The sequence below is a fragment of the Thunnus thynnus genome, chromosome 20 (assembly GCF_963924715.1).
Source record: "Thunnus thynnus chromosome 20, fThuThy2.1, whole genome shotgun sequence".
Taxonomy (NCBI): domain Eukaryota; kingdom Metazoa; phylum Chordata; class Actinopteri; order Scombriformes; family Scombridae; genus Thunnus; species Thunnus thynnus.
This window is the reverse complement of record NC_089536.1, coordinates 10,847,327-10,860,263: the sequence shown is the minus strand read 5'-3', so window position 1 is coordinate 10,860,263 and position 12,937 is coordinate 10,847,327. Positions and strand designations below refer to the sequence as shown.

The 12,937-nt window shown below is 38.8% G+C and overlaps 1 protein-coding gene across 2 annotated transcripts; it reads right to left on the bottom strand.

Moving 5' to 3' along the window:
* Nucleotides 1-2,794: 2,794 nt before the first annotated feature.
* Nucleotides 2,795-12,814, bottom strand: oat (ornithine aminotransferase). Of its 2 annotated transcripts, none has more exons than XM_067576388.1 (10): nt 12,683-12,814; nt 9,641-9,866; nt 9,267-9,491; nt 9,067-9,162; nt 8,636-8,763; nt 7,347-7,469; nt 5,401-5,529; nt 5,117-5,230; nt 4,702-4,846; nt 2,795-4,207 (listed from the first exon to the last, which is right to left on the bottom strand). In XM_067576388.1, the coding sequence occupies exons 2-10, from the start codon at nt 9,852-9,854 to the stop codon at nt 4,047-4,049; spliced, it is 1,335 nt and encodes a 444-aa protein (XP_067432489.1). In that variant the 5' UTR covers nt 9,855-9,866; nt 12,683-12,814; the 3' UTR covers nt 2,795-4,046. The 2 variants fall into 2 exon arrangements, with proteins under 2 accessions (XP_067432489.1, XP_067432490.1); XM_067576389.1 differs by having other exon boundaries at nt 9,641-9,872; nt 12,683-12,791.
* Between the last annotated feature and the right edge of the window lie 123 nt (nt 12,815-12,937).

The following is a 12,937-nucleotide window of genomic DNA, read 5'->3' as shown; positions in this document are numbered from 1 at the left end:
TGGAGCTCATTTGTGGAATACAGTCCGCCTCCCTAAGCTTGGCTGAGTGGGATGCAGGTCTCCCCAGAGTGTAGGATCAAAGCCTGCACAGGACGCAAGCACATTGCTCTGTGTCACCTGGTGATAACCCTCATTTCTCCTGCCAGGCTGGATTCCACTCATATTTCACAAGCAAACTCCGGGCCTTGCTCATCTCTCTGCTTCGCTTCATATGAAATAATGATCTGTCCTAGATTGTAGGCTGTGTGCACTTTCACCCTGAACTATGAGGCCTGTATTGGGAGTGCAACTGATAAAACAAAAGTCTGATCAATAGATGGTGGCCTGAAGATTAGAGAAGGTTTGTGCTTGTGGTACATTTATTCAAGTATTGCACTGTTCTTGAGTATAAACAATATTTAGTTAATTAGTTTTTATTTCTATGCCAAACATTTGGCTCATAACATGTGGGACAATATGACACATTTTGGTAACATACATACATATATTTTCAGAAAAAGCTTAAAACAATTAATCTTCATATGTAAATATATTTGTAAATATCTGTCACAATATATGTTAAATTAGTGTTACAACACTTATGAAAAAAGCACATCCAATGTGAACCAAAGTTTAACATTTGGAAATGACGTGTGCAAAAGACGACATATTTTCAGCTTTCAGCAAGATATTTCACATGTGAACTGATGCACTTCACGTGTGATGTTGTGGATTCACATATACAACACATATAATTAGTTATAAAATGTGGCGTGCTGTAATAGATTACGCCGATTAAATAAAGCATCCCCCTGCCCAACCCCAAAAATGCACTCAAATACAGAGCCTTTCAAGAGTTGGCCTGAAGTACACCATTTAAAGTGCGAAGCATTAAACTAATTAGAGTGGGTTTTATTGATCCTTAACAGCATGCAATATGTTTTCTTGTACATCTGTTTCAAAATGAAGATCCTGCCGCCTGTTGCACAACATTTTCGAAACAGTTTTCCTAGTTTTAAATAAGCAGGGATTGAGAAAATGGGAGACCATGTGGTTTGTTAATTGCTCCTTACTAATGAGAATTTGTCAGGGTCTGTTGGTCTCACAATGAGTTTGTTATACTACAATGATTCAGTGAGGGCTTGCCAACAAGTTCTTAATTCACATCAAATTACTAAAAGTGCAAATTAACCTACATAAAGGTTACATGTTACACATACCAACACACAGTATCAGTGATGAAATCCTATGTTGACACCATATTTCAGACCTGTACTGCAGTATTAATTTTTGCTGCTGCTGTTTATGTGGTTGTGACGTAAGAAAAATTACAGATGGAGAAATGTATGCAGCAGGATTTGTGCTGCCTGAAGGTCAGCACTCAGGGGGCAGAGAGCCTTCGACTGTCTCGGTCAACTAGCTTAAGATTGTAGCCTCAATACGCGGTTCAGTCAGCCACTGAATAGCTTGTCTTATGGGTAAGACAAGTGTCAAATATGTAAAATCTCTGTCAGTGAAGGTCCCAGTGCACCACTGGTATGGAGGATTGTGAGACAGGCTGAAAGATGGATCATCAGGGTTGTGTCATGTGGGTTTAGCGGTGTTATTCTAGGACTACAGTATATACCTACATTTTTGGTAAGTCTACATGCATCTGTAGTCTACTGTTAGTATCTTATTTTCTTTTTTATTGCTGTTATTTTTAGCTTTGCATCCAGCACCTGCCCAACATTTGTCTGTATATGCTTGTTCAAGTGCCCACCAATCCTTTTCAGTTCAGTAAGGGCACAGCGCCATCTAGTGTTTGTGCTATCATCATTGCAAAATAATGGACTAAATTACTAAGTACTTGACTTTTGATGACCATATGAGACATCTGTGCAAAACCTCTTTCTACCATCTCAAAAACATCTCTAAATTCCACTCCTCTCGAACTCTGTCAGATGCAGAGAAACTTGTCCATGCCTCTTATTCCCTCAAGACTGAACTACTGCAATGCACTCTCCACAGACAGACATCCCTGGCAGGAGCATCCAGAAGCTCCAGTACATTCAGAACAGCGCTGCCAGGATCCTGATGAGAGTGTGAAAACATGAACACATGGCTCTCTGTCTCCTTCAAAAGACTTGACTACAAAGTCCTGCTACTCACATACAGACACATCTAACAGACATGCACCTCTCTACCTACAGGAACTGATCACACCACAAAACTCCACCTGCACCCTCAGATCTGCCAACAGCTTGTTCCATGCCCCCAGTACTAAGCTCCGCACCATTAGGGATCGAGCCTTCTGCTTTTGGAACCATCTGAGGACAGCACAGACCATCGCCTCCAGAACCTCTAAAACCTTTTTATTCAGAAAGGCTTTTTCATCTTAACTAATGCTGTAGCAGATTCACTGCAAATGAAAAGTGCAGTACAAATTAAATGCATTGTTATTATTATTATTGTTATTATTGTTAAATGCATAACTCTACTATATACAGCATTTGACAGTGTGACACAGGATATTATCTGTATGCTGTGCTCTGTGGGGTAAATAATGACATCAAAGCAAAACACAAGCATATCTTGCAACTTGCAGGAAGTTTCACTCATTTAAATATGGAAGTCTGGTGTAATAAGACCTACTTTGGGTTTTACTCAGTTATCATACGCCACGTCCCAAGAAAAGTAAGTTTACAGACCTGTTCTACATCAGATAAGTTGCAGAATTTAATCAGCAATTATCTGAATAACTCGGTGAACCTGCATCCTCAAATTTCAAAATTTCAAGTATGATGTGTTTGGTTCAGAAAAACAGCAAAACAGATAAGACTGCAATAATTTATTTAAAGAAAAATGTATTATGTAACAACTTAAAGATGATATCGCCTTTGAAAAGACAATATTTACATCGTTTTATTATAGATAAAACATTCATCAGAAAGTTCAATGAAACAAAGTACAGATACTGTAAATATCTCAAACCAAACAGCCTTTGCTACCAGCGTGAGTCCTCCCAACACTTGTTAATCCTTACACAGTGTGTTCTTGCAGAAATCATATATACCAAATTATTGAGTATAAAGAGCAAAAACTTATTTGTTCAGTTTCAACAGTTGCCAGAAAATATTTCTTCCACAGTAAAACATATAACCTGTGTAAAATGAAATCAGGCAGCTACAACAATAACATGTGGTCATATTTGTATTGGAAATTAAAGCCACTTAAACTTTTAGAGTTGTCAGAAAGTGCAATTATGATTTTTTTTTTAAATTTTTTATAAAAACAATTTCAACACCTAGAACATCATATACATTTCAAGGCTTTTTAAGGATGTGCAGAAGCTCTGCTCTTGAAGTTTTAAAATACCCAGACTAGCTGGTGTGTAACAAGACTGGATCCACAAGGTTTATATTAGTAGGCATCAGTAGCTTGACAGACTAACTGCTGTCTATTAGAAATGTAGTTTGCAATCTATACGATACCAGGAAACTACGTTATATTGGATACTGTAGACAAGATTTCCATTCAGCAACTTGGATTTGTAACTTGTAGCACAGAACAATAGTACAATAGTCAGGTCAGATTTAACCGCATAATCAATTCAAATAAAGCCTTTGTAACTCCAGACTCCTTCATGCTTCACTGGTAAAACCACTTTTCCTTTTTGAAAATTAAAAAGGTTTCATTAAAGACAGCACATTCATTATTTACATCACTCATTACCACTGAAAACGTAAATTGACCACTCCACCATTCATCTCAATAGATGAATTATGCAATAAAATGTACATACAAATTTAGAACACTTAAAATAAACCTCTATCTTTGCTGCAGTCTTTCCTGAGGCAGTCTAACACAACCTTTTCCTTTACAGCAGTTTTTCTGTACAAAATCGTCAGTCTAGCCTCACAGAAGCACTCTCCATACAGTCTCTGTATACTGTATTTCTACAGTAATACCCCCACTTATGAAAGATTTTTAAAAAAAGTTATGTTTTAACAGGCCACAACTCCAGCTAATGTGGATTATCTGTCGAAGGTTGTCTGTGTGTTGCTGAACAGTTGAATTCTTGTAGTTTAGAAGGACATGATGGTTTTCTGGATGATATCGATACATTCGCGCAGCTCGTCCTCTTTGATGACGAGGGGAGGGGCCAAGCGGATGATGTCACCATGGGTGGGTTTGGCCAGCAGTCCATTGTCACGAAGACGCAAGCACACCTTCCAGGCATCGTAGTCTGGGGGGGGGGGTCATTTTAGTATAGGTCAGATTTTACTCTTTTACTCTTCATTTGTCTTAAAACGAGTCTTATCATATATGTAGCACAAGCAAATTATTGTGAAGCGGCCTTAAAAGGAAAAACACACTCTAAAACTAGTCTGTCCTTGAGCTTAATAGCACAGAGACAGACTTTAGTGATGTTATCTAGAAATAAAACCTCAGCTCCTGGGAAATGTTGTTCCAGTCACCGATTTAAATGTAAATGAACCCATTCTGTCTCAAAAATGACATCATGAATTTAAAAAGTAAGACGCCCTGTTTTCCAGCACAGGGACATTCAACTGAATTAACTGTCCGAAATATGATTTAGGATGGATTAATGTGAGCTTGGATTTATTTTGTATCCTGAGGAATGCACTCGGGTAAAATAAAAGTTGACCTAGATTGAAGCTTTTTAGTTTTGAAAATAATGTTCACAAACAGGTCTGCCCTTTTAACGCAACACTGTACCTTTGGTCTCTTTGATGACGACTGCGTTGAGGAGGCCTTTTCCTCTGACTGTAGTCACAATGTCTTTTGGCAGTCTATTCAGCTCAGACCGCAGCAGCTGCCCCATCCTTTCAGCGTTCTCTGACAGCTTCTCCTCCTCCATCACCTGCAAATAAGAAGAGGGTTTATTTAAGTGAACGTATGACACTGTTGATTAAAGTAACATGCATATTTTTCTTCTGATGTTAAATTGTCTTTGTAGGTAGCTGTAAGATGCTTTAAAGTGGTTTAAACTTAATGACGTGTTGCATATTAACTTAAAAGTTCTCTCAGTTTAATCAATTCAAACAGAGGCAAAAACAAGATAAAAGTAATGAGTTCTTAAAGGGTAGACAAACAAAAAAAAAGATCATTGAAAGCCACTTCAAATACTGACCTGCAGTGCAGCGATAGCAACCCGACAGGCCACGGGGTTACCTCCATATGTGGACCCGTGTTCCCCAGGCTTAATTGTCAGCATTATCTCATCATCACACAGCACTGCAGATACCTGAGACACACAAATGACAGTTAAAACAGAAGGTCAAAGTTGCATAACTACTATGATCAATGCTCCAACACAACAAAACTGGACAAAAGTCCATAAAGTTTGAGTCTTTGACTCCTGCAAAACAAATCTATAATGTGATATGACGAGAGAACAGATAAAAAGGTGCTTACAGGGTAAACTCCTCCAGAAAGAGCCTTGCCGAGAATCACCACATCTGGACGCGCATTCTCGTGATCCACAGCCAGCCGCCGGCCGGTCCTTGCCAAACCTGTCTGCACCTCGTCAGCAATCCACAACACCTGGAAAAAAACACATTTTGCAATAGTATTCTCAAAATCCCTGAGACATATTGGTTTAACTACAGTCACCACCACATCCCAAAGTTTTTTTATGACCTCTATATTCATAAATTTAAAAAGCAAACTCATAAAGCATTATTTTCACAGCCGTTGCAGGTGAGCCACTACACATTCAGGGGTTGTGCAATGTTGGACACGGCTTTGCAAAGTTAATCACTGTTTCCTATGTTAACATAGTATTGCTCACAGTCTTGTTGGAGGAGAGATCTTCCAACAAGAAAATAAGTCTGACATTTTAAAAAAGAGGGTGTGACTTCTTAGTCAAACCAGTCTTGATGAAAACATGTGTAATTTACCAATGTTCTACATACAAGACCTGAACAACAGTTCACCACATAAAGCATAAAAGACTGAATTAAACAAATTTTCATATTCTCATAAACAGTGTATGATTAAAGGTTAGCATGGAAGTCTGGAGTTAACAGTGATTGACTTAATTGCTTAAAAGCTTTCTCTCTTTTTATAGCACAGATCATCTAGAATGCTTTTGTTACCCTTCATACTAAATAAGAATACTTGTATAACCTAGTAACATTAAAATATGTACTGTTTAGAGCCAAAAAAGAGCCACGCACATGTGGAATGTGCATTTGTACTCCAAGCAGCATGATAGAAGAACAATATGTTGTTTCTAGATTGATGTGTTGTACAGCAACAACATCAATCACATTGTAATAGGAGTTTTAAGTTCAGTGTAGTCTCACTCCAACCTCTACCTCTCTTCTCACGCAACACAAAAAGCACACTATTTTTGTTTAACTCGAGCTTCAGTGTCAAACCTGAATGCCTGCTGGCTATTTGATGTCAACATACATGTCCTTACACACAGAAAACAGCATGGAGCAAATGTCAGACTTAATCGTTGAAGCAGTTGGTTAGTGGAAATGATGCTAAATATAATCTTTTATTGCTAATAAACAGTACCTCAGTTAGAGGATGACCAATATCTGTGTTTTCATGCAGTCAAAACATTCAGAGTCATTCATGATTAGGCTTGGGCGGTATCAAGGTATTACGGTAAACAAGGGTATTTAGAAATCCCAAAGGTATGATTTTCAATATCGTCAAAAATGCAAAATACAGACGTTACTCTTTCTATTAAACTGATAGAGAGATGCTGTACTGAGGTGATGTGTTGTAGTGAACAGTACACACCACCAGAGGTCAGTCTCTACTGGTGGAACAGGAAGCTGAGCTGAGACAGATGGCATCTAGTGAAAAAGAAAAACGCCTCCGTCCCTGTTTGGGAGTATTTGGGTTTTAGTCCTGAATACCACATATAACTTTATCTTGAGATGACTTCTTGTAACCACAAAAGCAGTTTATTACTCACATGATTTTATTTAACTGCCAGTCTGTCACCACCACCCACACATCATCTCCGTTCAGCCCACTGAAATGTTGGTATCTGCCCAACAAGTGTCAACAGGTCCTCCAACAAGAATCTGTTTAAGAACGGCACTTATTTCCTATCTATTCATTATTCTTTGGGCCGTAAGTATTTAAACCCAGCAAGACTTGTCTAAGTGGGCTAATTGCATATTAGACACACAGCATTTTAGGCTAGACAATGTTATACATGCTACAATAACTTCAATCACCAGCAGCTCAGCTTTTATGTTGTTGTTTTTTTTTTTTTTACACACATACCGCCTTATACCGTAAAGCCTGGTGAAATGTCAGGAAGGTATGAAAAAATAGATACCACTAAAGCCTATTCATGATATTTCTTAATTTATTTATTTATCAAGACTCACTTTGTACTTGGTGCAAAGTTCTCTGACTTTGGTCAGGTAGCCCTGGTCAGGCACCACCACACCAGCCTCCCCCTGGATGGGCTCCACCATGAATGCTGCAACATTTGGGTCTTGAAGGGCTTTCTGGATTAAAGAAGGAAAAAAAAAAAAGATACTAGTCAGACATTTTTATCTGTGTCCAAGATAACCCCGCTGATACATCCAAGCTACCTCGGTCAATCATTAGGTTCTTGTGTTTACACAGAAAAGCAGCAGTTTCCAAGATAACCCTACAGTATCAGCAGACATGCAACTGTAGCCAGCCATTCAAGCCTATGTTTACATAGAAAACAACTCAGCTAGTTTTGGAGGATGTTATGAAATACACACATTATTGAACTTAAGAACACAAAGTTAAAATATGGACAATCTTCAACCACATAGCTGATTAAAATGCAAAATTCTAAAGCTGTAGCCTCTGTTACAGCTGATATATTTTTTGTTTGTCCTCCAGGTTAGTCTTGCCAGAAAAACCCCAGTAATAGAGTTAATCATGAATCTTGATGAGATCAAAACTAGCCTTGCTGCAGTGGTCGATGTTAGCGGTGTTACACGGCGTTGGTACATACACCGATTACAAAACTTGCCCACCGCCTATACTGTAGTTTTGGGCGGCAGTTTTATTTACTTCATTTTTGCCTATCAGCGCCCATGTTCATCAAATAAAAAAAAACTCTAATTTGTTAAGTAACAAGTGTGTTATCAATACTTAGACGGATGACGGACGCTACAACTATAAACTGACAGTGTCTGCTCCGGGAGTGTCTGCAGCAGCAACAGAGTCGCAGCAAAAAGTAGCAGAGTGAGAAGAGGGGGAGATTTGAACTAAAAATATAATGTTAAAGATCAAAGTAAGCCCTCTGCGGATGAGCGTCATTGGCGAATATCTGCTTTTTTGTAAAATGTCCGGTGTAACCGCTAACACCAGTGTTGTCACAAGTTTATTAGTTGGTGAAAAAATTTCCTCACTGTGGCATCCCTAATCAAAACTAGTACGTGCAGCGCATTTATGTACATATGTTGCCGTATAAAATAACCCAAACTAAGTCTAATGATGTAGTGACTGAAACATTAACTACTCCCTATAATTTTGACATTTCACAAGGCACTCTGACAGCTGGTTTGGACTAAAGGTGAAGGAAGGCTGCTTGTCGTTATACCGCTCAGAAATGTACTGTCTCTCTACGACTGAAAAAATATGAAAACAAAGAAGACAGTGTATTTCTTGAAGATAGAATCAAAAACTGTACCTCCAGTGCAGGAATGTCGTTGTATGGGACAAGCTCAAAGCCTGGCATGAAGGGACCAAAACCTTCATAACTACTGGGGTCAGTGGAGCTGGAGATGGCTGCCATGGTGCGGCCCCAGAAGTTACCCTCTAATCAACAAGAGTGAATGAGATACATTTGTCATATTGTTCTCAACAACATACAACATTGCAAAACCTGACACTAAACTGGGGTTTGGCCCATTGGTCACCGTATCCTATAGCGGTAAAAGAGCATTGGTGTGCATGCAGGTTATTGAAATGTTTTGCAGAGGAGATGTTTTCTCACAGCTTGAGCTCCCAGACAGAATGATCCAATGAAATAGACATTAGTTTGGTGACAATTTTCTTGGGTAAGATGGCAAATGAAAAAACCTGATGTAGTGTTTTTTACAACATACAAAGGATACTTACCTGCAAAAATGATTTTGGCTTTGTTTTTGGGAACGCCCTTTACATTATAAGCCCACTTACGGGCAAGCTTGCAGGCAGTCTCCCCTCCTTCCACACCTTAATTTGTTACAAACAAAAAAAAAAAAACACGTCAACAAATATATTCATGATAATAACCTCTGAAGATGTTTTATACAGTTTTCGTCAGGTGTTTTCCTTACCTGTATTCATGGGTAAAACTTTGTCATAACCAAACATCCTGGTGATGTACTCCTCATAAGCTCCCAGCACATCATTGTAGAAGGCTCTGGAAGTCAGGGTGAGTTTGGAGGCCTGGGCGGTCAGTGCAGCAATGATCTTGGGGTGACAGTGACCCTGATTCACTGCACTGTAAGCGCTCAGAAAGTCATAATACCGGTTTCCTTCCACGTCCCACATATAGATGCCTGGAGTAAAGACAGAAACCAGGTTCTTAGGAAGTGTTGGTGATAATTTAATGATGAGTGTTTTGCAACATTTTCCAAAAAATGCTGTGTAATGCATATCTGTTAACTGCAATATTATTTTTAGTAGTCATATGACACTCTGAACTCACCCTCCCCCCTCTCTAAGGCCACAGGCAGGGGATGGTAGTTGTGCGCTCCATACTTGTCCTCACGGGCATAGATTTCCTCTGAGGTGAGCGGGCGTTCGGCCCTCTGTTTGGAGGCGGCGGTGGAGGCGGGGCGTGTACCAGAGTGGACGCTGCGACGGAGGAGAGGGGCAGTACGACTCAGGCTGCGGCTGAGCTGGAGAATCATTCCTTTCATGGTGGTATGTTGCTACAACTATACAGCAAGGCACACACACACACACACACACACACACACACAAAAAGTCATTGTGATGGTATCAGTCAAGTTCCAAATTTATAATCATAATGTTTCTTAGTTCTGTGGTTTTACAAGACTGCCACAAGTGCTTAATAAGCTGTACATACAAAGAACCAAAGGAGGACCATAATGTAAACAAGCTTTTAGCTTTGTGTTTTTATGCTTGACCATTTTAAAATTGTATGTATACTGTGTGCTTTATTATTGTCAAATACATCTATCAAACAGAAATGAAAGACTTCTCAAAATAAGCTTATTATATAAGATATCTCTATTACCTATTAAAATACCCCCCCTTATACATTTAGACCTACTCAAATTTAAATTTTCTTACAGTGAAATGAAGAATTACTCAAATTAAGTTTAGTACAGCTCCAACAACAAGACAACAACAACTTATGTTATTTCATTTTGATTTAGGAGTTCTATTTTTATACACTGCTGCAGCTCTTTGAAAGTGTTTTCCAGGACTCTGAAGTCTATTTTGTCTGTTTGTAATTTATATAAAAACTACTGTTTGTTTTGTCTGTTTTGTTATAACATTTGGTTTAACTTGTTTTACCTGACCACAAGATCTGCTATCTTACCCTTTCCTCCTTTCTTACAAGACCCTCAAGCCAAGGCAAATAACATATGAAAGACACAACAAGAAGGGGGAATTAAAGCAACTATAGAACCAGCTTTTAAATAAATTTGTTAATCCTGTTCCTATGATTGACAGCAATACTGTTAGCCCAAGATACCACAATATAAGACAAAGAGGTACCCCTCAAAAAAACCTCACTGTAGCTACAATGGTCAGGCTTAATAAACTAGCACACTGCTATGTGAGATTCCACACGGCGTGCAGGCTTTACAGGTCTGCTGAACATCGCTTCCCTTTCACACCCAACACAATAGATGAACAGACCTTGGCTGGGTTTGGGTTAACAAAAGATAATCCCACAGCAGCATGGCAACTCATCTGTGATGTTCCAGACTTTTCTATTTGGTCGAGATCAAAATATGCTCACTATTGTAATATCTTCTACTTAAGTACAATTTTGAGGTACTTGTACTTTACTTGAGTATTTCCATTTTATGCTACTTGATACTTCCACTCCACTATATTTCAGGGGGAAATATTGTACTTTCTACTCTACTATATTTATTTGACATCTTTAGTTACTTTTAAGATTAATATTCGACACAGTGGATAATAAAACAAGCTTTTTGGCTTTTGACATTTTACAAACAGCAGTGTGTAATCGGGGTCACATTTCAGATGTCTATGAGTTGTTAACTGTTAACTTCTCACATGGTTTCATTTCAATAAATGTTCAAATGATCAAATATTTCACCAAAAATCAAAGATTAGAGAAAAATTCCAAAAAAATGAAAACAGATTTATGTATCAGAACTTTGTTGTTTCTTCTTTCCTCTCCCATTAATCATCTCATGACCCATCAGATTTATCTGGTGACCCTTTAGAGGGTTTTAGAGGGGTTTCTAGATTGGGAACCACTGGATTAAACTAGCTAACTGTATATAAAGTAGTTGAAACTAGCGCCACCCCCAGCAGCTACAACAGTAACACGCTGCTTACACAATGATGCTTCAGTATTAATAATCTAATGACGTCATATATAATAATATATCAGTCAGAGGGAAGAAATTAGTACTTTTACTTTAATTCTTTAAATACATTGTACTGCTAATACTTATGTACTAGGATTTTTCATGCATGACTTTTACTCATAATGGAGTATTTTAACATTGCTGTATTGGTACTTTTACAAAACAGGATCCGAATACTTCTTCCACCACTTTTCATTGCTACCTTCTAAATGTTAAAATCCCTATAAAAAAGAATGTAACATTCATTATGACATGGCACAATCCCCACTGTGTGGCTGAAGGTTTTTAAGATGACTCACACTCTCTTTTACCCCTCCTTTTGGCACTTATGTTAGTTGGAGAGTTATCTGAGTTCTGACTAGATATACTGATGTAGGAGAATGAATACACCGTGTAACACATTTTTACTTGTTTTTTGTTCCTGAGTGGTAAGTGTTATTTCCTAATTGCTTATGCCTAAAAAGTATAGATAATAGCTGTTATTCCCTTCAAACTTTGTGACCTGGACAGTGATATCTTGAAATGTACCTATTTCCAATGGGAAAACAGGCCAATTTGCATAATTGAATTCACATTAAGTCAGAAAAAACAACATATGAATCATCTGATACAAGAGAGCTAGATAATCAGTACTTGGCTCGAGATAATCAATAACCTTGTTCAGTGAATAAACACACCCGACAAACAGACAGCACCTGGACTGGTTTACATCAAGGACAGGGTGGACCTGGGCCACTGACATGTCACTCATTGTCACCATTAAACCTGCTCCTGAGAGATGATAGGTTGGTGGGGAGCTGCCTCCACGGCACACCCCCCTCCAACTGCAGCCCAGAGCTAAATAAAGACCAAAAGTATGAGTTTCTATCAGGTGATACACACTGCCAAGCACCACCAACACATGGAAGTCTAAAACGGTGTAATTTACTGGTTAATTATGATACTATACTATCACCAGTATGGGCTTAACTCGTCATACCCACAGAATGTAATGCTTCGCTTCGTTTAGTTGCTAATACCCGCCGGCTAGCTAACATTAGCAGGTCCTTGCTGTCAGATTTTTTTTTTTTTTACTATCCATCACCTACTTATCTCGCAAGCCGTTTTCGAAAAGGAGAGAAGACACATAAGGGAAAGTCGAACAGTACCAGAAAGAAGTGAAGTGTAGTTAAAACCCTCTTGAAACGCCGGTGATGGCTGTCCTGTTCGTTGCTTGAAGCGGAAGGTTCCCGGGAGGTATGCGATGTGTCTGGCAGGCAGGCGTGGCGGTTGGTTTCCTACGTGGTTGCGTCAGAGGACACGCCTCCATGTTGCAACTCTTTCAGTGATTGCAGGGCTCGTGTGTCTGAATCATCCCATCATCAGTAAACACTCATAAGTAAACAAAATCATTCTGATATAAA

Coding starts and splice junctions, on each gene's coding strand:
- oat (XM_067576388.1), bottom strand. CDS start 9,854: ATGAAAGGAATGATTCTCCAGCTCAGCCGCAGCCTGAGTCGTACTGCC. Junction 7,470..8,635: donor ACGACATTCCTGCACTGGAG/GTACAGTTTTTG, acceptor TCTTTAATCCAG/AAAGCCCTTCAAGACCCAAA. Junction 5,530..7,346: donor AACTTTGCACCAAGTACAAA/GTGAGTCTTGAT, acceptor GTTTTTTTCCAG/GTGTTGTGGATTGCTGACGA.